The sequence below is a fragment of the Pezoporus occidentalis genome, unplaced genomic scaffold (genome assembly GCF_034315485.1).
Source record: "Pezoporus occidentalis ecotype Australia unplaced genomic scaffold, CSIRO_AGI_Poc_V1 ctg18, whole genome shotgun sequence".
Classification (NCBI taxonomy): domain Eukaryota; kingdom Metazoa; phylum Chordata; class Aves; order Psittaciformes; family Psittacidae; genus Pezoporus; species Pezoporus occidentalis.
In genome coordinates, this window is record NW_026913640.1 from 5,539,730 (window position 1) to 5,566,422 (window position 26,693).

General features: G+C 41.0%; 1 protein-coding gene across 3 annotated transcripts in view; it reads left to right on the plus strand.

Annotated features, from left to right (window-relative positions):
* The window catches only part of FLT3 (fms related receptor tyrosine kinase 3), a 41,591-nt gene that overhangs the window by 7,880 nt on the left and 7,018 nt on the right, over window positions 1-26,693 (plus strand). For 2 of the 3 annotated variants that reach the window (XM_062615110.1, XM_062615112.1), the window contains exons 2-14: window positions 7,715-7,839; window positions 9,112-9,314; window positions 10,066-10,181; window positions 12,433-12,550; window positions 13,276-13,412; window positions 13,926-14,065; window positions 14,147-14,300; window positions 17,935-18,100; window positions 21,591-21,697; window positions 23,223-23,334; window positions 25,515-25,693; window positions 26,298-26,410; window positions 26,515-26,647. In XM_062615110.1, the coding sequence (XP_062471094.1) occupies window positions 7,715-7,839; window positions 9,112-9,314; window positions 10,066-10,181; window positions 12,433-12,550; window positions 13,276-13,412; window positions 13,926-14,065; window positions 14,147-14,300; window positions 17,935-18,100; window positions 21,591-21,697; window positions 23,223-23,334; window positions 25,515-25,693; window positions 26,298-26,410; window positions 26,515-26,647 (1,803 nt within the window). The remainder of the gene's footprint in view (window positions 1-7,714; window positions 7,840-9,111; window positions 9,315-10,065; window positions 10,182-12,432; window positions 12,551-13,275; window positions 13,413-13,925; window positions 14,066-14,146; window positions 14,301-17,934; window positions 18,101-21,590; window positions 21,698-23,222; window positions 23,335-25,514; window positions 25,694-26,297; window positions 26,411-26,514; window positions 26,648-26,693) is intronic. The other variant, XM_062615111.1, reaches the window with a different exon arrangement.

Genomic DNA, 26,693 nt, shown 5'->3' on the forward strand with positions numbered 1-26,693 from the left:
AGAAGTGTTAGAGTGTGCCAGGTAATGAGACTGGAGTACTTACACATGGAGTAGTTTGTTGGTTTGTTTTTTTTAAGGAGTTAAAGCAAACTTACTTATGTCATTAGATGAGACATACCTGTTTGCTTTGCTTCATGCTTGTCTATCCAGCTTTTTAACGGCATGAACATGCTATTTCCATGAGCAAACATCCTCTAGAGAACAGTCAAAAAAAAAGACAGCCCAATACCACTTTCTGATTCTTGAGGGACCTCTGTGGTCACCAGCAAAACTTTGCCCGCAGAATCGTCCCTTTGTTTACAGGATCACAGAAATCTTGAGGTGACAAGGGACCTCTATAGGTCATCTGGCCCAACCTCACTGCTCCGTGATGGCCACCAATGTCCCGCTGTCCGGGTAGCTACTTATACAGGTAGCTTTTGAATATTTGACAATGGAATCCATTGCCTCTCTAGGCAACCTGTGCCAGTGGTTGGGCACCCACACGGCAAAAAAGTTTGTGTCATTGCCTCTTGTCCTGTCACTGGGTACCACTGAAAAAAGCCTGGCTCCATCCTCTTTTCACCCTCCCTTCAGGTATTTATATACGTTGATAAGATGTCTATGACCCTTCTCTTCTCCAAGCTGAACAGTCCCAACTCTCTCAGCCTTTCTTCACAGGAGAGATGCTCTGGTCCCTTAATCATCTTTGTGGCACTTTGCTGACTTTGTTCAGTATGTCAGTGTGTCTTATGCTAAGGAGCTCACAGGTGTGTCCTCTCAGTGCTGAGGGGGTGAACCTCTACCTGCCAGCAAAGCCCCCCTAATGTGGCCCAGGATACCATTGTTCACCATATTTCATGGGGTGTAAAGGTCTGAGTAATGTGGAAGTCAAGAAGCAGCTCTCCTGAGAGGATGGAAGATGTGGGCAAGAAGCAGAAGAACCAGCCACAATGCAGGCTCTTCTGCAGAAAGGGAGGTTGCCATGGCAGCTGAGGTTCACTGCCTCTGTAGCCACTTTTCAGCCACGTCCCAGAAAGGGGTGTCCTCAGTTTTCCTGTCCTCAACCATTTTCCTGGCTGTAATGGCCCAAACTGTGGGTAGAGCAGCAGGGACTGCAGTGAGCTCCCTCTGACCAATACCCTCATCAGAGAGGGCACCATGAGCTCAGGGACCTGTGGAAGGGCTGTCATTCATTCAGCTAGCCCATATAAAGCAGGCAAAATGAATAATAACAAGCAAAATAATAGTTCAGCTGTTCGAGCAGTGCCTTTATCTCGGACTCACAGGGAAGGGAGACAGGAAGTTATCTTAGCAAAATGAAAGGCAAATAAGGGTTTGAATACAACCCTGCAGTCCTTCCTCACCCAAGCCCAGGTAAACAAAAACCAGAAGAGGCAGGACAGAGATAAAACAGAACTAAGTGTCTTGCTTGCTTCAGCCTTCAGCATTTGCTTTGTGCTAAGAAGAATTCTTTTGGGGTTGGTTTTTTTTTTTCAGATAAAATCCATGAGTTACTGACACAGACTTAGAACCCAGAAGGGTGATTTCAAAGCAAATCTATAAATCAAAGAGCAGCAACGTGCTAGCTCCAGTTTGTTTTTAGCAAAGAAGCCTGCAACAGCTAAAGCAGTTGGGCTGCTCATAAATGTACATAATCCCTTACTAACAGCAACTCATTCTCAGAGGAACGGCAAGGAACCTGTACTCAGTAGGCCAGTTATATGATTAGAAAGTCTGAAAAATGATGGAGTATATAAAGAAATCAAACTAGATTGCTATTCATCCTAGCTTAAACAAATGCTGAAATCACAATCTGAATCACAGAGCATGACCTGGATATCAGTCTGCAATAAAGCAAATGCAAAAGTAGTCAATAAAGTTGTATATGTAATAGTACCATGTGAAAAATATGCCTGCACTTTGTGCAATGATTAGCTAATTTTTACTACATAAGGCACTGGAGTGAACGTATCTGTAACTAATCAGCATAAGAACAGGAGGCACTTTGCTGACTCCCAGCTACCTGTTCTGTTAGAGAAGGTTTTTATACTGCTGACAGAGCAGTATAAAATACTGTGATACCTTATTTGAAATCTTCAGCCATTTTAATTGTTCTTGGTTAAAATCTCTGTGTAGTTGATAAGCTGGCTGCAGTGAGCCATAGGCAGAGGTGCTGACAGTCCTTCTCCAAGAGAAAAAGTAACAGTATCAAAAGGTGCAATTTTATACAAAAGATGAAGTTTGCTGAAATTTGTACCAAAAATATGTTGGGATATAACAAGACAGAGGACAAGTTCTTGGAAATGGTGGCCAAGTCATTAGATATATTAAAAAAAAAATGTGGAAGGGTAAACTTCTTGCAGCTGTTTTCATGTGGGACCTGAAAATGGGGAGCTGAGGAAAAGAGCAGGAAAATTCAAAATATGAAAAATTAATTTGTCGACAGTGTTCTCTGCTGCATGTGGCAAACTCTGTTGGAATAGGCAGCTCTTGGTAGTGATGTTCCAGAGACAGACTGAGCAAACTTCTCTCTCATATGTTGAAAGGTCTTTTAGACTCTGGCACAGATTAGATTTGGAAGGGCAGGGAAAACAAAATTCTTAGGCAGAGGCAGTGTAGTTTTACTACAGGAGCTGACATAAAGTAAGTTATCAACCAGCAAAGCCCTTTCCTGGCATTTGCACGGGATGAATTAGAAATGGTTTATTCACTGTGACAAGTTCTGGTTTAATATCTCTTAAGAAGAAACACTTGAAACCAGCATAACGAATAGGGCACGACCTACTTGCAGGTGTTCTGCCGACTAGGAAGTTTTCACTGTGTACACATGACCTGTTCTTGCGCAAAAATGCCTTTATTTTTAATTAATTCTTCAAACCGATAGGACCGAGTCATAATCCTGCCTGTGCCATGCAAGGACAGACATGGGATCCTCCCAGGAAGGGTCAGCATTTTTGATCTTTCTGCCTTTTAACAGAAGATCACAGCAGATTGCAGGCTACCCCGTTGCGCGGGGCTGCGCGGCGCGGTAGTGCCCCCTGGCGGCCGCCGCCTGCCCGCCCCCGGGCGCCTCCGTGCCGGTGTTCGTAGGTCCCGGTCCCTACGTGCACCGAGACCTCTCCCTCAGGCAGAAGAGTCCAGGGAAGAAACAGCATGTAATGCCACAGCCTGAACGGCCTCGGGTGGTGGAAGCGTTGTCAGCGGATCCAGGTGGGAAGATAACCCAGGTGGAGGGTTGAAGGCAATGCAGCAAGACTGGCAGGTGACAGGGCAATGTATAATATCAGTATAATATCAGTGTTGCTCCTTGTTATTAGTTCTTTACTCAGCACATAGAGCATAATTAGGCACTTTCCAAACCCACACAGCCTCCTCTACTCTCGTCTTCTCACTGCTTTCCTGCTAGGTGACTCAAATCTAGAGATTCTCTTCCACTAAACCCTCCCAAAGAGCTACCGCACTCTATAGTGATTTTTTCCTCTCATCTCAAATCTCAATCATGTTTGAACATGACTGGGAATAATTAAATCAGTTCATGTGATGTTTGTTGTAATTAACTGGTAAGACCAGATAAATGACTGGTCCTGACCTAGATGTACCCCATCTGGTGTTACAGCAACTACTCACAATTAGCATGAGCTGCAACAGAGGCGTCTTGTCACCCACCTTGCTTGTTGAACCTTGTTCTAGCAGTTATTATTCTGCAACATAGATCAACACCTCTGGCCCCATCATCATTTGAGAATGAACGCACAGTTTGCATTTTTTTGGGAAGTATTTAAGCTGAAACAGTGAAGACACCAAGGAAAGAAGGTGTGCTGAAAGATGGTGAAGGAGAAAAGTTAAGTTTGTTGAGAGAGAAATAAGATATGGGTAAAAGGTAGGAATTCATTTAATATCAGCTCTTTCTACCTATGCTACCTCCCTGTGGTTTTTATTCTATTTATATTGAGTAAAATTCTCACTTCAGGATCCACTGCTTTGGGAGTGATTTGTGAAAAAGGCAACCACATGCAAAGCTGTGGGGGTTTTAAGAGATAATGCATGGGTATTATGCTCTTCCATGTTACCACTATTACAGATTTGTTTCTGGCAGCATATGAATGTAAGAGGGCTATAGCTTCCCTGGAAAAAAGGGTCATTCTAGATTCCCTGATCAGGAAGAAAATTTTGAAAAGTTGATCCAGGGAGTCTCACCCAAGGAAAATGGTCAGAAGCCAAATAAGAAGCTAAATATAGTTTTCTTTACATAAGTCTCCTGAAGCTGTGAAGCAAAGTGGAAGAATCTTCTATGTCTAGGGAATGCCTGACTGCTATGTAAAATCCCAAGCTGAAGACAACTACAAGATTGTATCCCTCTGTGTGAAGAGAAAGGTTTTCTCTTCACGCTTCACAGTGTTCCAGTTCCTCAGCTATTCACTTTCTGCTAAACTCAGGCTTTCAGTGTATTTTGGAGAGGCTTTCCCAGTTTTCCAAAGGTTACTTTTGTCATCCCCCATCTGAAAATAAAATTTTGTAAGCAGTTCCATTTGGTGAACCAGCCTATATCTTAAATACCTTAAGCGTAGCTTCTTGGTTTGCTGTCTCTTCAGTAGATTCAGGCCTTTCTTAGCACTACCATAACATGTAAGCCCACCTTTTGACTTGCACAGGCACTTCCCCATGCATGGGCCTCCACATCTTGATGAAATCCTGGCTCAGTTTTTATGGCAACTAGAGGTTTTTTTGACTTCAATGGGAACAAGATTTTTCCTAGTGAATATATTTTTGTATAGCCTATGGAAAGATAATGAAGATGGAAAGCACTCATAAACACACATTGTTCAGTGGCAGCGATTTATTTCCATTCCAACTTCACTACAGTTCAGCAATACACAATATGATTATGCATGCTACATATTTGATACTCCTTGCCCACTGCTTTTAGTCTGTGCAGTTCTTACTTTGGCTTTTGGGAGGATGACTGGTGTGCAGACTATAACAGCAGTCCCTGAACAGGCCAGCTAGAAGCTGAAAGATCAAGACAGAGAATCGGAGCATTAACACTTCCCAATATTTTTCTTGATTCTGCTTTTTCTGATAGGCTCATTCATGCTCTCGTTTTCTGTTTTGTCACTGTGATGTATTTCTCTAAGACCTACACAAGTTGAGAGCACTCCATGTCATGTAAATACTTCTGACTATCACATTAACTTTTTTTTTTCACCGTAAAGCAGCTAGAGTCATCTCAGGTTCAAAGTATTCTTCCTTACCCAAAAAACCTTCTTGGATTTCACAGGAATAAAGGTGGAGGACAGCAGTGACAAGCTTTAGCAGTTAACAGGACAAGGAGTCCCATTTTCTCTTATACCTGAGGGTGTCAGGGTGCTCACTACTCCCTCTTCCAGCATATGCTCCCACATACCGTCCTTTACAGATGCAGTTCCAGTTCATCAGGCACCTTGTTTGCATGTCTGCTTACAGTCTGGTTGCTACATCTGTCTGCTTCTGCCTAGCTTTTAGCTGCAAATCTTTTCCCTGTTTAAATACACCTTTCCCTTTCCTACTGGGGCGTTAGGCATCTAACTGACAAGGCAATGTGAGCAAGGTGGAGTAATGCCAGGGATAAATTGGCTTGGCTTGTACAATCAGAAGCTAAAACTATTCGCAGATCAGAAAGCTGAAGGGAATGCTCAACAGGCCAAATGAGTTGTAACTTTTGAGGTCCCATTTTCAGGTGGTTTCAGCTGGCACATCTTAGAAATCAGTGGACATAGGTGGGTTTCCATCAGCTAAGTAAGCCTCTGGCTGTAAGCTGGTCAGATGGTCTCTGGTTTGGAAAGGGGGAAAAGTGAAGTGGCCAACAAACAGAAGTGGAGAAAGCTGAGCAGAGAAGGACTTGGTGAAAGGCCAGTGGGAGGGCTGGAAGCCTGGTATGTGTTTACAGGGAGGAATTCAGCATGCTTGGTGTAGATACCCAATGCATACCTGCCTTTCGGCTGCCCTCTGGCACTCACTGTCTGAAGAAGTGCCAACATTCTTTATAGCTAATGGAGGGGGGTACATGTCTTCACAAAGAAGTCCTGTTCACCTTTCTTAGGATGACAGGCAAATGGACAGGATCTTCCTCAGAGATCTGTAAAAGCAGACCACTGCCTGCGTATGCTGTGGAAAGGTGGCACCAAAAATGAAGTGTATGTCAGGTGCCTGAACGTGAAGGACTCAGACTTAACCCATATTTGCCAAGAGGGCTCAGAAGACATTGTCAGTGCTGCCAGATTAGAGCCCAGGCAGCTCCAGAAGGTACAAACATCACAGAGGGGATGGCAGCAACTTTTGCTCATTTCTTCCTTCTACCAGTTTGGCTCCTTCCATCACCTGCAGAAATAGTCTCATTACTTTCATCCTTCAAGTACCTCCTGATGTATTTAACTTTTTTTCCTTGTTTAAACTCTGCAGTAGCTTCATGTCCAACCATCTCAGGAGCTGGGAGGGCTTAGGGGGAAGGAAAAGCAGAAAACCAAAATCTAAGGGCAGAAATCTTCCAAGTCACCAGGAGAGAGCTGTTAATTTTATGATTCAGTGCTGTTGAGAGCTGGCTTGAAGGAATTAATGGAAATCAGACACATTTCACCTTGCCAGTTACTCAGTCTTACTTCTGTTTATCTTATATTGCTTATGTGCAATGATGTGAGCATGGTTACTATATACCTCCTTTAAGATTAAAAGGTGACTTCTTAAGCTGCGGTCCCAGTAGAAAGGCTCATATGTAGTATTCCAGAGACATGATGCCTTTGAGGCACAAGCAGCTTTCCCACACTGCTCCTTATGTGCAAGAGAAACATCTACTACTCCTGCTAGGGCTAGGAGCTGCCCTGCCTCTATGAGCAGAAAGCCAGGGAGGTATGGAGGATGAGAAAGCCATGGGCTTGCTCTTCCTCCTGCTCTGCTTTCTGCATCTACTCTCCTCAAAATAGTGTGAATTCCTGCCTTATTTGCTTCCTGGAGGGAAAAGAGCTCAAGGTTATGAATGGCAACTCAAAGGAAGAAGCATCTAACCTGCACCTCGCTTGTGAGCTGGGGTACACAAATCCACACTAGGAAGGCTCAGGAGGGTGTCCAGTATATCAAATCAAATAGAGCCAGTCCTGGACGGAAGGGAAAAGGATGACATGATCTTGAATCCCTGGGTGAGCTCAGTGTGGGCTCTGAAGGCGAGTTGGAGGATATTATTTTGCCATTGCAAGTCAAAGCAAGAGTGCTTGGAAAGTGTTTCTGACTTGAAGACCTCCTCAGTGCTGATGAGAGGGACGGTGCGTGATCATCCTCTGGCTCACACCAGGCAAACGCTGACCTGCAGCTGCAGGGGTAGGTGCTGCAGGGCCCTTTCCAACACACAGATGCAGAAGTGATCTGCAAGAAAGAGCCCGTGTTTTGTAATGTGGTTTCTAAAGGAGCCTCCAGAACACATAGAGGCTTTTGTCTTCAGACATTTTCTGCAGTATTATGGAACATACATCTAAAGTGTGATGTACCTGTGCCTTTGAAATGTTCTCCAAATAGTGCTTCCACTCAGCTTCAATACACAAATGCAGTAATTGCAAATGCATACAATATATCTGCATTTTTCCTTTTGCCTTTTCTTTTCATAAGATGTAATCTTTCTGCAGCTTTGTTGTATTTTATTTTTACTAAGATGATTATCCCAGAGAAAGATCTAGACATGATTACATTTTCTATTTCTGTTTTACAGTTCTTGTTATGACAACAGTTACTTTCACTTCTGCAATAAAACAGAATACATCTGAGATTATATGTGTTTTAATCAGCCAGAAGGATGAAGGTTCAGGAACACCAGAGACATTGGTATCTCCCAAGGTAATATAACAGAGAACTAGTTGCTTATAAAATACTTCTGTCCATTCTAGAAATGGCTTCCCAGAAGTTAACAACATCCTAAAGCTTTAGGCTGTGGGGATGTCACAGCCAAAATCCCTGGGGTTATGCCAAATATGACTAGAGGAGGTTAGAGGTAATTATTTGTCACAATTCGTACTTTGAAAGTGTAAATAGATAGGTATCACTTTTCTCTAAAACTGATTTTTTAATTTCTTGATGCTGTCTGACATCAGCATGCCTGAATATTACTGAATATTTTTTCAAGGTAGTCTTATGGAATCTTCTTCATTCCTGGACTAATAAATAAAAAATTTGGATGACAAATGAAAGTACAGCAGCAAAGCTGTGATGTCCTTGTATCTGGCAAGGCAGAATATGGCTGCTATCTCTAAATACTTCTCAGATCAAGTGAAGAGAAAAAAAAGGAGGAAAGAATGAGAAGAACCAATGCCAAGCAGAGTGTGGAGCAGAGGGTGTAATGAACTCTTGTCCTTTCATACACTTACACCAGGTAAATTTCACCCACCGAAGTCATGAAGGGAGACATTTAGGACTACTGTTCAGATGGAGATATTTACTTTCCACCTTTTGCTGCAGCTGAGATTAGAGACTCATAAATCCATTGGTGGTGGAATATTCTCCTTCTGTTTTCAATTCTCCTTTAGCCATACACAATGGTGAGGAAATTAAAGGTGTGAAGATGCCCAGGCCAAATGTTCCTTACCTAGTAAAGCCCCAAAGGAGTCAAGGAGCAGTCTAGCAAGGTGATACAGTGACAAGCAGTGGGATGCTAAAAAATACCCAAACGTTCTGACCCTGCCTTTGCATTTTGAAGTCGCAGACAGAAAAGTTGCATTATAGTTCTGTGTCTTTCTATGGTTCTACATGTATGGAAACAAAAATGAGAGTAAAGAATAGCCTGTATCACTAAGGGGAACTATCATGTTTCTGGCAAAAATCGTTCTGTGATGTCTGTTGAAAGAACAGAATTAACTAATATAACTGGAATCCTATGGAGTTTCATCGTGCAGTAGAATGCAACATATTTATGAATAAGTTTCACAGTAGAAATGATAAAAGAAAAAGGTATGATGGTGTTATTTCAGTATAATTTCTATTCATATTTGAACATTAGGAGGCAGTTTATGACAGCTTTTCTAGAAGAGCATCATTTAAAAATATTTGAATGCAAAAAAGCAAGTAAATTTAATTTCTAATAAACACATAACAGTCTGTCCTCCTGCATTGCAGATTTCTAACATTTTGGAAGATCTTGGGTGTTATTTGAATTATCAAGGAACAGAGAACATCTATGAACCAACTAAAACTGTGGAAGTTAATGTCTTTGAAGATATTGAATTAAGAGTAATAATGAACATTTCTAATATAATTTCATGCTTCTGGTTCTTTAAAGAGAGCAAAGCGTGTAAACTTTCTTTGGACTCACAGAATCGGTGAGTCAAAGGATGTCCTGATGCAAAGATCCTTTAAGAGATCATTTCTTTTAGGATGCAAATGGAATATTTTCTGTGACTGTGCTTGCATTTAATTTCATGTTATGCATTATCTTTTTAAACCTTCTAATCTTCCTTCATGGTTGTCAGCTGGCAGCACATTACTGATTGTCATTTAGACTCATACATATATGAATAGTTTGGAATAAGCTTGTTATGTGAATTTGTATAACATCATGCATAGGGAACTCCAGGGACTTTCTGACATTGATCAATTTGACCTTTGCAGTGCTCATGTGAGGCAAAATTGTGATTTTATAATCAAAGAAACTGAGCTAGGAAGAATTATGTGGCTTGGTAGGGTGACACTGCAGATCAAGAACAACAACAGGAACAACATTCTAATTCTCACAGCCAAACCTGGTCTGGAACCTGGGACTTGAATATTGCCTCCTCCTGCAAAAACATGTGGGATGGGACTGTAGGTAAAGCATTTCCCTTTGGACCTCCCAGCTGTCCTAAGCTCAGGAAGTCCATCCTTTTTAAACCTCAGCATTAAGCATGTGGTACCTGTGGTTTTAAATTCCTATGTGCTGCTTTTGTACTAAGATACAGGTTGAAGGGGTTTATGTAAATAATGAAGACTGGTATTTCTGAAGGCTTTTTGCAAGACTGAGGAGCTAACATTTTATTCTGTGTGCTGCATATTACCTTCTAGATAACAAATACAGCTTTACTTTCTGTTATACAGATATGTTATGTCTTTGGCTTTTTCCCAAATAAGAGAAGCACAAGCTGGAAAATACACTTTCTCAGTCATAAGTGAAACTGGCAATTACACAGTAGTTGTGCCTGTTCTCATCCGAAGTAAGTATATCCGAGATGAAAGGGTTTTCTTCATCAATAGGTTTAAGGGGAGAGACTCCAGTTCAGTCAAAGCAATGAAGCTCTCGGATGCTGCATTTCAAGCATCTTCCTAGACTTCCATAGGTCTTGGAGCTGTCTTCAGAGGCTGAAATCAAAACTACAGACTGCATGAGAGTCAGCTTTTGCTAGTCAATAAACCTCGTAACTGAACAAATAAAGATGGAAATGCATAGCAGCTCTCTTCTCCCCTATGGGAAATACCCTCTATGCCAGAAGGGACAAATTGAGGATGTATTTTGCATGGTCTCAAAGCTCATGGGCTAGATTTTCTTGCTTGCATCTTATCCTGTTTATTCTCAGTGTTGTCAGCTGGGCTATTACCTGGACCAGGTCAGGACATCACTTTTATGTTCTGGTCTCTGGTGCTCCAAAATCACCACCACTCCTCCTGGGCCTGTCTCTGGGTCCATGCACTTCTCTCACAGCTTCTCCTTTCACAATTCCATGGCCAGCAAGAGTCACCACTAAGGGAAGGGGAAAGACAAGGTCTTTCTTCTCAGTGCCAGCCTTTACTTGCTTACTGAGTCTTCAGGTAAAACCCATCAGTACTGCAGCTGCTCAGCACAAGGGTGCCTGAGAAGCTGAGATTTTAGCTGCTGCTAAATGCTCATGACAGCTCACCTGTGAGTTGTGACTTTTTGAAAGGCTCACAGTGGGAGCAGATTTGATTGAATTTTCTCAAGAATAACACAAGGGACATCTCTGATGCAAAGGCAACTGCTGCAACAAAATTCAAACTTCTGTTTCTAAGTAGAGGTGTCCAAGGACATAGATTAAAAGAAAAAAGACCCACACTGGCATGTTTTTGGTTTTTTTAACAGAAGATAAATTCTGTATAATTTTGTCTGGAGAGGGCCAAATTTAAAACTAAAAAAAAGCAAAAGAAATTTCAAAGTAAGGAGAGGAAAACGTTCATCCAAACAGCTAAAAGACTGGAAAAGCCTTCTAAAGAAAGGTTTAATAGTACCATTACTTACCTTGTTTTTAAGAAATTGTGATAAATCAGCTGGTTTTATTCCCTCTTTGTTTTTAAAGCATTTCTTCTGCTTGACTTTTTTTCTCTCTCAGGTGTCTGAAGTGTCATCTCCAGTCTCTCCTTGTTTTATTGGAAGGCCTATTGCATGTCTCAATCATAATTTTAACAGCTTCATTGAGGAGACAGGGTATTAAATCTTCAATTAAACATTATCTTCTCTACTGTACCAATTAGGCTTTAGAGGTAAAAGGTGATATTGCATGTGCAAGCAATAGCAGTTTGAAACAGTCTCGTTAAAGATCTTCTCCATATCAATTGCTTGGATTGCATTCTTCTTGCTCCCGTGAATCTAATCATAATTTCATCTCTCATAAAATCCTTCAGTCTAGATGGGAATCCTTCAAGTGAGATGTGAATCTCCAGAGGTTGAAAAAAAAACCTTTTAGGCCCAGCTTATAAGACATAAATGGAGAAACAATTTGAAAATCCAGAAGTATTAGTTTCACCTTAGAATCATAAAACCAACTAGGTTAGCATGTCACCTTGCAGGCAATGGGGGAATGACTAAAGAAGATGTCCCTCTTCTGTGTGGAAGCTCTAATTTCATTTTAAAATGACCTAAAGCCAGAGTCAGTGCTCTGAATCAAATCTTTAGCAGTTTTAATACATCAAATTTATGTGCTTAGTCCAAGTCTGTGCCTGATGGATTGAGGGGACTGGGAGTTACCTAGAAACCTTTTCCCCCCAAGTTACAAGTACAGGTTAGAGAAGTCTGCTGGTTATCAGAAGTCATTATCACCCGTTGTTTTTCCATGGTGTATCTGATCTGACCAAATAGTATGCAAGGATCCCATTTTGTGTAGAGACTTTCTAGTCTCAACAGATACTCCACCAAAGGCCATGTTATTTCAAAAGGTATCTGTGCTCCTGCCCAGTGAAATGAATATCAACCACAACAAATTCACACCTTTCAGTCTCAGGAATATCCTTTGGTGCAGGCTTTGATATTGGGGAAGCTGTGATTTAGCAATCAAGGCTGAAAATCTCATGAGACCAACCCACAATATCCCTAAGGCAGAATCGTTTTCTGTTCACTCAGTGTCGAAACCTCCTGAAACAAATTGCACCTCTGTAACTTCGTGCACTACCAAATAAGCAAAACACTGTTTCAAAATGTTTTCAGTATTCTTAAACATTTGCATTATTTCTTAACAGAGAGACCAGGCAAACCCTATTTTAGGAAAAGGGAAGGATCAGATGCAATTGAATGCATATCTGAGAGCTACCCTCAGCCCTATGTGGAGTGGATATTTTGCAAAACACCTGAAAAGAGGTATGGTGTATGTATATATGCGTGTTGAATCTCTAGACTGAGTTCACCAACTTCTGAAGAAGGGGTAGGTTTTGTACTCCTTACTGTGCATAGTGAGCTGGGGAGATAACTGAAGAAGAGCTTTGGGGACAGCATTTTTGGAGACAGGTTCTGCCAGCTTGGTTGAAAAACTGTCACTGCATGATCCACTCTCCGGAGTGCTGCAACTCCTCTGGACTCACTCATACAGGCCCAAGTCCTTCTTATGTTGGGGGCCCCAGGGCTGAGCATGGTACTGCAAGTGTGGTTCTATTAATATATAAAGTTGAGTCTATTAATAGCAGGAATAATGCCTTTCTTTGCAGATTGTTGAGGTCTTTGGGATTTCTTTGGGATCTGGGTCTCATAAGGGCTGCTGGATTTGCAGCAGCTCCCACCACAGGAATTTAGAGATGCAATCTGAAAGCTCAGCCTCTATGATTTCATTCTTGTCCAGATTTTAGTCACAGCATTACCTGTCTAAGAGCCAGTTTGAGCATATTCAGGTTATTTCAGCTCATATTTCTGCCTAGGCTGTGACATTTTCTTTTCTTATCTTCACCTTTCCTAGTTCCTTTTTTATTCAGCTATGTAAGATCCAGTTTTCCCACTATTGTTTGCATAGTTTCATGGCTTGGAAATTTATCAGATTTATTTGTTTGAAGTTAACCAAATGAGTCAATGAATAATTGTGCTTGTAATTGCAGTTGCCCTGATAAAGTGCATGAAGAAACTGGGGAAATAGATGGCATACAGAAGATACATTATGAATTATTTCAAACTTATATATGGTGCTGTGCAGCTAATGACCTGGGTAGAGAATGCACTGGCATCTTTACAATAGGTAACTTCCCTCTAAATTTACTTACATGCAAGCTGGATCCTGCTGCTGAAGTTAGTTGCACTGCTCACCTGGGTATAATTTCTTTGATAAACTACTTGTTTGTATAATGTTATATGTTTGTATAATCACTGGAACAAATCTAACAATGAATATAATTGTTGTGTTACATGTTTAAAACCTAATTCTAGTAGCTATTTGTAGTCTCTGTAAAAAATGTCTTGCCCTACATTTGCTAAATATCTGTTAATTTTTTCTTCATGTTTTCAGGACTACGGGGCATGAAAACCCTCTTCAAAGTGTTCTCAAGTATATACATTTATAAATAATTATAAATTGATCTATAAATTCAGGTTTATTAGTCTGGTTCTTTTAAGCAAACCTGGCCCGAGCTAAGCTCTGTGCTGAACTGTGCCCTACAGATACCTTGTAAATTACATCAAAACTGTTGAACTAACTGAGCATTTTTCCAGGAAAAGTGATGGTTCTTTCAGTGACTATGTTTTGATTTTGTAGATTTAAATGAAAGACAAGCAGCACCTTTACCTGAATTACTTCTTAAAGTCGGAGAACCGTTGCTGATCAGGTGCAGAGCTGTTCACCACAATTACAAATTCAGAATAAAACTAACTTTAGAAAGCAAAGAAGTTGAGCAGGTAAGAAGAGAGGGCATGTTTCAGGAGAGGTAACATTGGGCACTATCAACTGATTAAATGGAAATCTCTGTTGAAAACTAGGATCGCCGGTTTGAAGGATTAGAGTATCAAACCGATTACTCAGCAATTCGGATCCACTATGTGTTTGCTTCAGCGGCAGGAAGAAGTGATAGCGGACATTATACCTGTTCTTCTACTGCTCATCAGAATCAAACTGCTTTGGTTACAGTTTTAGGTAATTCCAACCCCGGTGTTAATTTTATCCCTCAGTTGGTTATTTTTGTTTTCCATGTGGCAATTGTTTGCTTGCAGGTAGGCAGCATATGTTTATAGTTCCTTTTCTAAGAAAAAAGTCTGACTTACTGACAGTCTAGGGGAGCCAAGACATTAACCTGAACTAAGTCATTCTGGTACATGAAGATAATCAACCTTTAAATTATATTGCTTTTCAAATAATTCCCATTAAAAGACAGTCCTTTTGGAAGTTAAATACTAAAGATGTACCAGGCCTGATATAGGTCTGAGAGGAAGGAATCAAACAGATATAAGATTCTTGGTGGTGGGCTTTCTCACTCAAAACCCAGAACAAGCATTGATAGATCTGATGGAAAACCTGAAACTCGAGAGACTACTCCAACATTATTGCTTGTTCTGCATGTCTCCTGCTTTCCATGTGCTGAAGGAAACCATCCTCTTAAGACCAAGCTATACAAGGACTGAAAATTTAAAAAATCAAAAGCATACCAAAGGAAACATCATTGTACTTAGCAATATGTTGATTTAAAAGCCAGGGGAATTGAAGTTAGTTCAAACTATCCTCAACTGCAAACTTAGTCAGATTGAAATAATGTACAAAGAGTCATAAGTCTGGAAACAAGGTATAGAAAGGAAAGCTGTAGTTAGGACTCTACTGCTGGAATAGACACTGGAAGTAGATCTCTGACTGTTGTGCCTGGAGATGGAGTCTGTAGCCCTGAGAACAAGGTTCTCTGAAGCATTCACCATGCATTTTACCTTAGACGTAGTAGCTCTCAGAGTTTACAACACGTAGGCTAAGAATGATAGAAAGTGAGAATACTTGCCCCAGTCTCTTCAGAAATTACTTTCCCAGTGCAATACCCTCTTTTCAGTTTCTGCCTCCCACTGAGCAGGAAGTTCACTCATCATTTACAATAACTGAGTACAATACCTGGGCATTTTTTCTACACACATCTTCCTAGTAAACAGGAAGGCAGGAGTGAGAGGGTGATGTAGAGCTAGAGCAAGATCCTCTGTTTTCTCAGTACTGACACCCAGTTCAGAAATAGTGGTTTCTTAGATCGATGAGCTATTAGGTCTGAGTATGTGTCACAGTAGTAGAAGATATTTCGGTCACTGTTCATGGAAGGATTTCTGAGTAGGGTATTTTTTAACTGGAATATGCCGAGCTGTAGTGATTGTCTGTACCCTCCTTAAGATCCTTTATGCCAACAAAACTGAGGGCTTATTGGCTTTGATGATGAGAAAATCTATTTATTTACTTACATGGTGGATTAAAGTGGGGGGATGTTGTCACCTGGCTAACAAGAGTGCTTCTCTCTCCAAGGTTATACAGGTACATCATGTGCTTCTGAACCACCCCAACCTTTAGCCTAATGTACTAATGTCAACCATTGTTGGTGTGAATTTATGCTATCATCCCAGCTTCAATTTTGTCAGTGGTATAGGTACAGATTTCACTCGGTTGTCCATGGCACAGGGTGACAGTTTCTGAAATGATCCTACCTTTAATCATCATGAGTCAGCACCTACAGTCACACTGGGAATGGTCATGATGTAACTTAACCACAAGAAAACTGATTTGGTTGACACACACTGCATGGCCTGGGGGGTTTGGCTAACATTAACTACATTGGTGAGTGGTGTTCTGATCTCTAGTAATGCCTTGCATCCACACAGTTCTGGTTTTGCTTTTTACTAATTGATACTTAACCAAGTTATCCGACCTTGTGTAGCTAGTCAGCTCAGGCAGGGTGGTTAAGCCACTTTAAAGCACAACAGAGGTCACACCAACAACTGCAGTTGCAAGGCTCTTTGTTTCTGCAGTTCTTATGCTCTATTTACACCAGTGTTGAATAAAGAATTTTTAGCCCTATGCAATCTTGATTCAGGAATATGCAAGCTATTTCACAACACATTAGGCTTAAAGCCACAAATAAACAAATACAATAAATACAGAGACTTGAAAGCTTTGTTTCCAGTCTCAAGAATTTCATCTCACCTCTCTGTCATTACTCAATAATCATGTTCAGTGATTCTCTGGCAGAAACACTTGAATCTACCAAAAAATAGTCAGCCAAGCAAGAATGTGCTATTTTCTTTCCTTTTTAAGAAAGAAACTACTTTTTCTTAAGTTGTTTCCCAGAGAAAGGGCATATCCTGCTCCAAGGTCCTTGTGCAGACTCTGGAGAAAGCCTTGACTCCTGACTGGTTTTGTTGTTGACAGTACACACAGAGATGACATTCTGCCTAGAAGGACAAAGTCCAAAGCATCATTCAAAACATGAAGGTCCGATTTATAAATCCAAAAAAGCAAAAAATATAGGAGAACAATCATGAAAGGATTTGCTTCTTGTTTTAAAATACTGATTTATTTATTTATTTATTGTGGTTTTCTGAGAGTTTTCAGATAGTATTTTGTAAGCCAGTAAGATAGACAGGGATAAAACATGCCAAGCAAGATACAAGGTTTCAACCAGAAGAAAAACACTCAAAAAGTAAAAAAACAGTCCAGCAATATTTCTACAGTGCAGTTTTTCACCATATGGCTGGTTAAACACTGGCACAAGTTTCCAAGAGGTTGTAAAGCCTACTTCCTTGGAGATACCAAGCTCAACTGGATGTGGCTCTGAGCAATCTCACCTAGTTGGACTTGCTCTGAGCAGAGGCTGGACTAGACATCTCCAGAGAACTCTTCCAATGTATATGATTCCATGATTTTTACAGAGCTGATCCTAGCCCCACTGATGTCTTTAGGACATCCTCCTCCCAAATATCTGCTATTGTTTGGGTGGGATTCATTTCATGTCATGAGACGTCTAACCCCAGCAATGACTTTGGTTCCTTCAGCAGTCCATGTCAAGAAACAGATATTTTCAGATATTTTATCATCTTATCATTTTAGGATGGGATACATCTGGACATGCCTCTCTCGTTCCAATGAGTTTATCAGAGGTCAAAACAATTAGCTTAGGTGGGTTACCAAACTTCATACAGCTCCATTAGGTGAAACTAATCCCACCCTAGCAGGGCAAGTGCCAGCAACTTACAGTTCACACACACCTTCAAAACACATTTTCATGTTGCTGTTGTCTTGCATCAAATTTGTCGAATTGAGATGGGGAAATAAAGGAGCAGCTGCAAGACTCATTAGCAAAATCTTCAGCGCATTTCAGGGAAGGAGAAACAACTGCTGTCAACATCTGATTATTCTAATAGTGCCACCTGCTTTTGTCTTCTGATAGAGGAGAGCCAGAAGATGCAGCCATTAGCACCTGAAACACACCTAAACAAACCAAATACATAATGGTGGTGGTGGCCCTGTGGCTCCATACGGTGGACCAGGGAGGAACCAGGCCACTTTGGAAGGACTCTGGTTTGACCAAATGCGCAACTTCAGCAGTCTGAGATCATTTGTCTGCAGCTGGGCACAATGACATCATTTCAGCACTATTTTGAAGTATTATTTTGATTAGTAGGATGCCTATTGTGATGTAACATGGTGCTTTTTTTGCTTGTGATTGCCAAAATGAAAAACATACAGATGGCAAAATTCCTTCATTAAGCAGTTCAGCCTTTATAATATATATATTATTTAATTTTTTTTTCAGAAAAGGGATTTATAAATATAACAGACTCCAAAGAAGATTTTGAAATCGGTGAAGAAGCATTTTGCTTTGAAGTTAACTTTACAGCATATCCATCAGTTAGATGCATGTGGCTATCTTCCCAAAAAACATTTCCATGTAAACAAAGTTACAGCATGGATGGACGCAGGTACTTGAATAGTTTGGTAGTTTGATATAATAATGCCTTGTCTTTGTATCTCATTTGGACCGCTTACTGTCCATGTTTTGTACTATTTTTCTGTTTTTAAAATGTGGTGGTGAAGCTGTGTTAACAAAAGGCGCTCAAACATGATTTTGGGTTTCAATAGCAGTTCATGTAAATAACTTCTAGAATCAAGTTATTCTCCATGTTATAATAAACCCTTTGGTAAATTAAGCATGTAGCCTTTTGTTTATCTGCATTTTGCTATTCCCTTTCTCTCTAACACAGTTTCTCAGTTACAGATCTGTTTCGGTTTTCATACTGGATCGCAAGTTCTACATGTTCCCCTTTTGTCATCCTGTTCTTGATGATGTTCCCAGTGTCTTTCAGACCACTTAAATCAAGTCTAAGTCTGCGCAGTTTCCCAGGCCACTGTTAGATCTGTTCGACTATGCCACAGAAACATACCGTTCTGCTCATTGCCTAGGTCATGTACTCTTCCACTGCTGCAAAACATGTTTTGAATAAACCTGTTAGTTATCTACCTTTTCTGTTATTTCCTACAATGAAGTTCTGGCATGAATCCTGCTTAAGGCTAATGTTTTCTCCATTCCTTAGGCCTTCTAGTTTCTTGATAACATTATCTAATTTCCTTCAGAGACTCTTTCAAAGTAGTCTCATGGCTTTCAAGGTAACAACTCTTATTCACCTCAATGAAAATAAAACTAAGCTGCTCTTTTAAAGTTTTCACTTTAAAGCCATGTAGGGCCTAGGCAGGAATTAATGTGGCTGCACAGATTTTTTTCTTATATTCTTAAAACTTCTCTTAGCATCTGCATGAAACTGTGCTACAGCCATGATTATTATTTTTATCATTTCTTTCCTTAGTATTTTGGTGCACTCAATTTTATCCACTAGCTTCTCAAGTCATCTTTGCAACAGACTGGCCTTTCCATCTGCCCTAGAAGGTGCATTGGAGTCAGATCTTCATGAGGTTCCGAGACAGCTCAGTTCAGATTAGTAAACTGTCATCTCCTAGCAATAGCCACAGGAACTCTGTCCCTGCTGATAAAGCGAGGGCTGTCAACAAACTTTGATAGCTGTGGGTGTGTGTTGGTGACTAATCTCCAGTGCCTGACATGGGCTAGCCAAATCTGTTCTTTATGATCACTACTGATTTTGGAAATGAGGTTTCAGGGGACAGCCATGAGCATTTGCTCATCCTTGTCCAATAGGTACCTCCCTCCAGCTGATAAGGCCTAGTTGATTTGCTTTGCAGCTGGTATTGGTCTCTTCCCACCACTCATAAGAACAGGGGCCAGTTTTGCTTGGATGATTGATAGCTGCTGTAAATTAAATCCGGATAAGAAGAAGGTGCTGTAGGTTGGGCCAACAATAACAATTTTGAGACCTCCAGAAATAGCTTACGTAACTCTCATTAATGGGTCAGGTGCAGCTGGTGGTGGCCTGGGATCTATGAGTCACATCAGATAGCCTTTGCAGCACAGCACCAACAATTGTCGAGGGCTGATCATCACCTGCTGCCAGAGAAAATCCAGCCCATGTCCTGGAGAAGTGCATTCCAGGGCAGCCCTGCACCATCCACGGCCACGATCATGGCCATGGGCAGCTCACTGCCCCAAGTATCACTGGAGCTTGGCCTAGAGATTGCTTCAAACAGACAACTTATCCATCCATCTGACTATGCTGTCAATTAAATATTTTTTTTTTAGGTTCATTTTAGGTAATTATACTTTGTGTTTGTTCCTTTGTCATCCAATTTATCTTATGGAAAAATATAATTGAGGGAAAAATCCATTAATTTAGTGATTATTTCATCTGACAAGTACATTCTTCTGTACAAACATTCCCCACAGCTATTCAGTTTTGGTTGAATACTAGCATTGGATAGACACGCCTCCTCTGAGGAAAAGAAGTAGAGGGAGATATTTCATTCAGTTTGAAGCAGCAAGGGGTAGAGAGTTCAGGAAATACTGCCTGCAGCTGTAGCACTGCAAACTTCATTGTGATTTTAAAGCAGAATGTTTCTTGAAGCAAAACAAATAAAGATCATCATATATCTTCATGTATTGTGAATCTAACTTTGCACATTTTAGTTAACTTCTGTGTAACCATGTCTCCCAACACTTCTACTTTACTCCTTTCATATCCTTCTTCATTTCCTGTTTTTCTGCATTTTTGATTTCTGCCATTTCCTTATCAAATTGTTCCTCCTGATTATAGATCATATTAAATTTATTCATTAACTCTGTCCCCTTCTTTAGTTTCTAATTTCAAGTCCCAAGGATTCATCTCTTTTGTCACTGCCCTACATGTTTCCAGACATTCCTTCGGAATTTCCATTTTCTGTTTGCTTTTGTTGACTCTCTGCTTTAGCACACTGCTGATTTTCACTTCCCTCCTAAGAGCAAATCATACACAGAGCGACCTCTGTTAAATTTATAATATTTATCTCACATCCCTTTGTGTTTTCAGTTACCAAAGACATGCTTTAAATTATTTTCTCATTACTTTATTAAGATTTAATTCTTCAGACCTAGGATTTCAAAAGCAACAGATGATTTGTGGCTTCTTCTGCCTTCAGTATCCATTTTGAGGTAGCTTAAAAAGGGGTCTGATTTAAAAAAATCCTTGAGTTCAGGGACATCTTTAAGGCCATTTCAGGTGAAGACATTCAAAAGTCAGTAACTGTACGGAGTTGCTGCCTTAGTCAAAAGGCAAAATTGCCAGTGGCTTCCATGTGAGTTTTCCCAGTTTAGAATTGCCAAAGCAGTTTAGAATTGCAAGGTGATACTTAATTCTTTTGTATGTATCTTGCTTAATGAGAAATATCCTGGGTTTATTTCTCTAGATTTCTTACTTCACAAATTGCTGATATAGGCTATCTGGTTTTAATTTCTGCTTCAAACCACCTGATATTCTGCTTGCCTTTACCACAGAAATTTAGTTGGGGCTTCCTAACCAGTTATCTTTGAGCAGCCAGGCAAATCATCTGTCCCCAAAATCTGCCCTCATCTCCTCCATCTAAGAGAGATTTTCTGAAGTGCCTTTTAATGTTGATGAACTGCAATAGCTGCCATTTAAATTTGACAATCATCATTTTGACTTCGACAGTATTAGATTTACAGTTGGACTCAATGATCTTTAGGGTCTTTTCTAATCTAAATCATTCTGACACCATGAATTATATATGTTGTCTTCCAAAGGATTGGTAATAAAATCACATTCTGACTGTTCACGTGTACTCCAGGAACTATGAAGAAAATTGCAGAACTAAATCAATAGCAGAAAACAAATATCCTCTCATCAAGACTGTTACATTCTGGGATTTATATTGTCTAAGCAAAAATAATTTCATCTGGGTTCCTCATTAGAAGATGTTGGATTGTTTCAAACATGTATGTGCCCTGACTACATCTGGAATCTTTTTAAAGTCAATTGTTCGTCCATTTCCCTCCTTTTCTTTACTCCACAGCATTTCATCAAAGTTCTGCAACCATCAGCACCGGTCTGGAGTATACGTATTTTATGCCGAAAATGATGATACAGTCGTGACAAAAAAATTCACTCTGTACGTGAGAAGTAAGTGAGAAAATAATCCCTGTGAAGATTTGACAAAGTCTGCAATTTTGCCACTGGTATAAATGGAGCTAAGATGTTTATTTTCCCTTGGTATTCCCCATTTCATTTACCTAGGTTTATTGTTGACAATGGAGGAGCACAAGGCAAAAATGTGATTCTCTTCACTCTGCACTACACTACTGAAATCCAGGCTCTGGGTCAGAGAACGATGCTGGCTGCCTGTGTGTTGTGTTTCTTCTGTTGGTCAGGGATGGAAAACAGAAGAAGGAGGAGGAAGTTATTAATTTTTTTGTCTTCCCTTTAGTTTGCTGTAAACAGAGATGACAGAATATGAGAAATGAGTCATACACTGAGAAGAATAATGCTTCTTCAGAAAACCACAAAGCCTGGGAGCTCAGTAAAATACTCTACAGAGTATTTTATTGCAACTCTACAGAGCCAGAATATCATAGAATCATACAACGGTTAGGGTCAAAGCCCCATCCAACCTGGCCTTGAACACTGCCAGGAATGGGGCAGCCGCAGCTTCTCTGGGCACCCTGTGCCAGTGCCTCAGAGCCTACTTACTGAAGAATATTTTTGTAATGTCTAATCCTAATGTCTCCCCTCTTTCAGCTTAAAGCCTTCCCCCTTATCCTGTCACTACATGCCCCTGTAAAAAGTCCCTCTCCAGGTTTCTCCTAGGCCCCCTTTAGGTGTTGGAAGACTGTCATAAGGTCTTCCCTGAGCCTTCTCTTCTCCAGGCTGAAGAAGCCTGTGTAGAGACCCCATGAGATACACAGTGAAAGGAAACACCCTCATTAGGTGTTAGCTTTCTATGGCACATTTATGTTATTTTTTTCCTAATGGCACTTGTGAGTTAATGTAGTTAGTCTGGAGACCCTTTGGTGTGTAAAACGTGTATTAGGGCTGCAATGTTTCATATACCCCTGCCCTCAAGTAACACACATGCAGAGTGTGCCCAATGCTCTGTTATCTCAGTTCTGCCACGCAACTGCAGCACCCTCTCACTCTTGCTCTAGGTCAGATCAGGAAGCATTATTTACTACATATTATTTATACAGGGTTCCTTTGTGCACATTTTGTGTAAGCTGGGCACCCAGGCCTGGGGTGTCAGGGGAGTCCTAGGGCTGACTGCTTGCTCTGAGTTAGAAAAGCAGAAGTCAAGGTTCTAATTTTGGCTCTGCCACTGTTTTGGTCTGGCTGTGCCTGTACAGAGAAGCAGCTGCTCCTCTTGCCTTGCCCACACTGCCATCCTGCAGAGCCGAGGCAAGGAGCTGTAGGAAGACTGATGGTTGTACTCAGCTCTCACAGTGACATGTGGGTGGGTTAGTTTGAAAACACAGAAGCAGACCTTGGTCTTGGCAGAGTGACATTGCCCCATAAATGTCAAGGTTTTGGTCACTGAAGTGCTGGCAGAAATTATCTTGTGTTCTATTTTGTTGTCTCTGCCCATGGCAGGGGATTGCAACTAGATGGTCTTTTCCAACACAAACCATTATATTATTCTATTATATTGTTGCAGGAAAGCCCGAAATAAAGATGCAGTGGCTGTTCAAGCAGATCTCCTGCATCGCTGACAGTTACCCTGCCTCATCCTGGGTTTGGAGGAGCTGTTCCGAGCTGAACTCACCCAAGTAAATACATTTCCCTCTTTTTTATTCATTGCAAATAGCATATCTGATCTATCCTTGGTTAAATGGGGACTGGCCTGTAAGAAAACAAGTGTAAAATGCACCTTTGACCATTTGTACAAGGGCCAATGTCTCACACTCCAGGAAATCACCAAAACTAGAGAAAGTTTCCCAATTTTTTTTTATTGTCATGAAATGAACTCTATAAAGGTGTGTATCTCAGGCTCTTTACAGTGAAATAAACCCCACAAGGTTTATAGCAACAGTCAGGCAGTTACAAAATCAAATCTGAGTTTTCCTCTTGGCCTGTCAAAGGTACAGGTATTCAGGGAATGCATTGGTTAATACAGGCTTGGTTAATTAGGTAAGCTTTGATTAATACAGCTGTTACAGTGACCTGTTATCAAAGCCAGTGAAGTCAGTGTACTGGTTTTGGCTTGGGTAGAATTTTCTCCACAGTAGCTGGTGTGGGGATGTGTTTCGGATTTGTGCTAGAAACAGTGCTGATAATTCAGGGTTGGTTTAGGTACTGCTGAGCTGTGCTTACACAGAGCCAAGGCCTTTTCTGCTCCTCACACCACCCCAACAGCAAGGGAGCTGGGGGTGTGCAAGGAGTCGGGAGAGGACACAGCCAGAACAGCTGATCCCAGCTGACCAAAGGGATACACTGGACGGTATGATGTCATGCTCAGCATGTAAACCTGGGGAAGAAGGAGGAAGGGGGAGGTTTGGAGTGATGGCTTTTGCTTTACCTGTTAAACTGTCTTTATCTCAGCCCATGAGTTTTCTCACTTTTACTCTTCTAATTCTTTCCTCCATCCCGTGGTGGGGAGTGAGTGAGCAGCTCTGTGGGGCTTCCTTACCAGCTGGGGTTAAACCGTGACACTCAGTGAGAGTGTTTCTATTTCCTCTATTTATTTGGGGCAATGAGTCAGGCCCTAAAATTTAAAAAGATGCTAAAACAGCTTTGAGCTGTTTTATAAACCCTGCAGTTTTTATTTAGATATTTCAAAAAATAATATTCCTGTGCTGCAGAAAAGTACTAAGTCAAAGTATCTTTTGGAAGACTGTGGATAAAGCTCTAAGTATTTTAAGCAGACATTAAAAACAAAATATCTAGATGATTTTCTTATCCATAGCTCTGAAAAGGCTTCCTAACATGATCTGTGCAGAAATGGAAGAGGAAAGAAAACATCCAGCTAGTGATTTTAAAGTAGTCCTTAAATCAGCTTTCTGGAAAGAAAATGCCGTGACATTTCTTTTCTTGGGAACTTCCATATATAGAAGTTAGGGCTTCATGTAGAGCTGAATTAATTTTACTTACTTACCTCTTCATTTATTTGTGTGACAGTAAATTAGTAAGCTGATGAATGAAAGAAAAGCTAAATAAATAATAAACAAAATAATCTCTGTGGAGGCTTACTTTCCCTTGAATATAATGTTCCCTCTTTCTATGTATCAGGTCCTAAATAACTCATTGATACAGGGTAGATGCTCTCCACTATCAGTGAGAGAAATTTTTCATTGAAATCCTATAGTTGTGAATGCTCCATCCCTGGCGGTGTTCAAGGCCAGGTTGGACTGAGCCTTGGGTGGCATGGTTTAGTGTGAGGTGTCCCTGCCCATGGCAGGGGATTGGAACTAAATGATCTTAAGGTCCTTTCCAACCCTACCTATTCTATGATTCTGTGATTCTAAATCACACACCTGAAGGGAAAGGAGTTAGAACTTTGCTACTGGTCCATTTTGTATTATTTGTTTTAGTAGGGGCTCATTTGGAGCTGCTCCATGATTTGGGTGCTTGCAGTAATGGTGAAATCAGTGGGAATAGATGTGCTGGGGGGGGGATTGTGTCAGCTGTGAAACTCTGGAGATCCCAATGGTTAAGCAGTGCAGGTGCCCTGCCAGGGCAGTGGTGGGACTGAGAGTAAGCCCAGTGTGGGAGACAGGGAGCCCAGTTCAACCCCTGCAGACCCCATCATGTCCATCACCAAAAATGAGATTGGCAATGGCTCTGAAGCCTCACTCTAACAGTGACAAATAAAACCCAATCTCGTCTATCCCTCCCTCTTTCCCTCCTAGCACAGACATATCACAGAAGACATGCTTTGAACCAGCCACCTTCTACCCTGGAAAATGACATCGTGAGCCAAAAATCAGAACTGGTCTGCTTTCTTTTTCAGCTGTACAGAAGAAATCACTGAGGGGATTCACAACTTGCTACCTGAGAGGAGATCCCTGGGGTCATGGATTTCTAGCAGTACTTTAGATGTAAAGGAGACAGCAACGAACTTCTCTGTGGAATGCTGTGCAAACAATTCTGCTGGTTCATCCTGTGAAAAGAATTTCATTAACCTATCAGGTACCATAAAACAGTGTTTTAGCACAGGTTTTCTCAATTAAAGCTGTCATTATAGCTCTTACGGTATTTTAGGCCTGGCTAAATGGCTGACCATGCCATGGCATTGCAAGTAAAACACAAGTACTGTTTGTATACACTGGGGGAAACAGTGGATGAATGGGTGACTCAGGTCTCTTTTCTCTGGTGCCAAAGCGGGGGCCTCCCTCATTAAAATGAGCAGAAATTTCACACAAATATGAAGTGCTGAATAGAGCCGTGGCAATGTTGGGTCTGCTGTTTATTTCATCTTAGTAATCCCTAACTGAAGCATGAAGGCAACAGCTTTGGGAAGAGCTGAAGCCACTTTGGTAGTTGGAAGGTGCTGGCCCTTGTTCCTCTCCTGGAGGTCACCATGGTGCTGCCAGAAATGCCCATGGGAGCTCTCCTCACCCCATGGGGGTCATTGCACACCTAGGCAAGAGCATGACTGAGCCAACAGAGACACCCAAGAGTCAGTCCCTGTGTGGCAAGCAGGAGTGAGACTTTAAACTGTGGGTTCTCCTTGTACCTTTAGCTGTACACGCAAAGCTCTGATTCAATGAGTAGTAATATGTACCTCTTAAAGTTGCAGGAGCTGTTTCTCCTCCCCTGGACAGTACTGCCTTCTATGTCTCTGTTGGATTTTTCCTCCTATTGATGGCTTTCTTGTTTATACTATTTTTTCATAAATACAAAAAGGTAAAAACAAATATGAATACCCATCCCTTCTTCTGTTGTTCCTACCAGGCTGTTTCTCCTTCTCTAAGACTTATTCCACTGTTGTTTTTTTTTATCTTCCAAAGCAATTTAGGTACGAAAGCCAGTTGCAAATGATTCACATCATAGGTCCATCAGATAACGAGTATATCTACATTGACTTCAGAGAATTTGAATATGATCTCAAATGGGAATTTCCCAGGGAAAATCTGGAGTTTGGTGAGCAGTCCATAAGGCAAACCCCAGTGCTGGTAGCCTGTGCTGT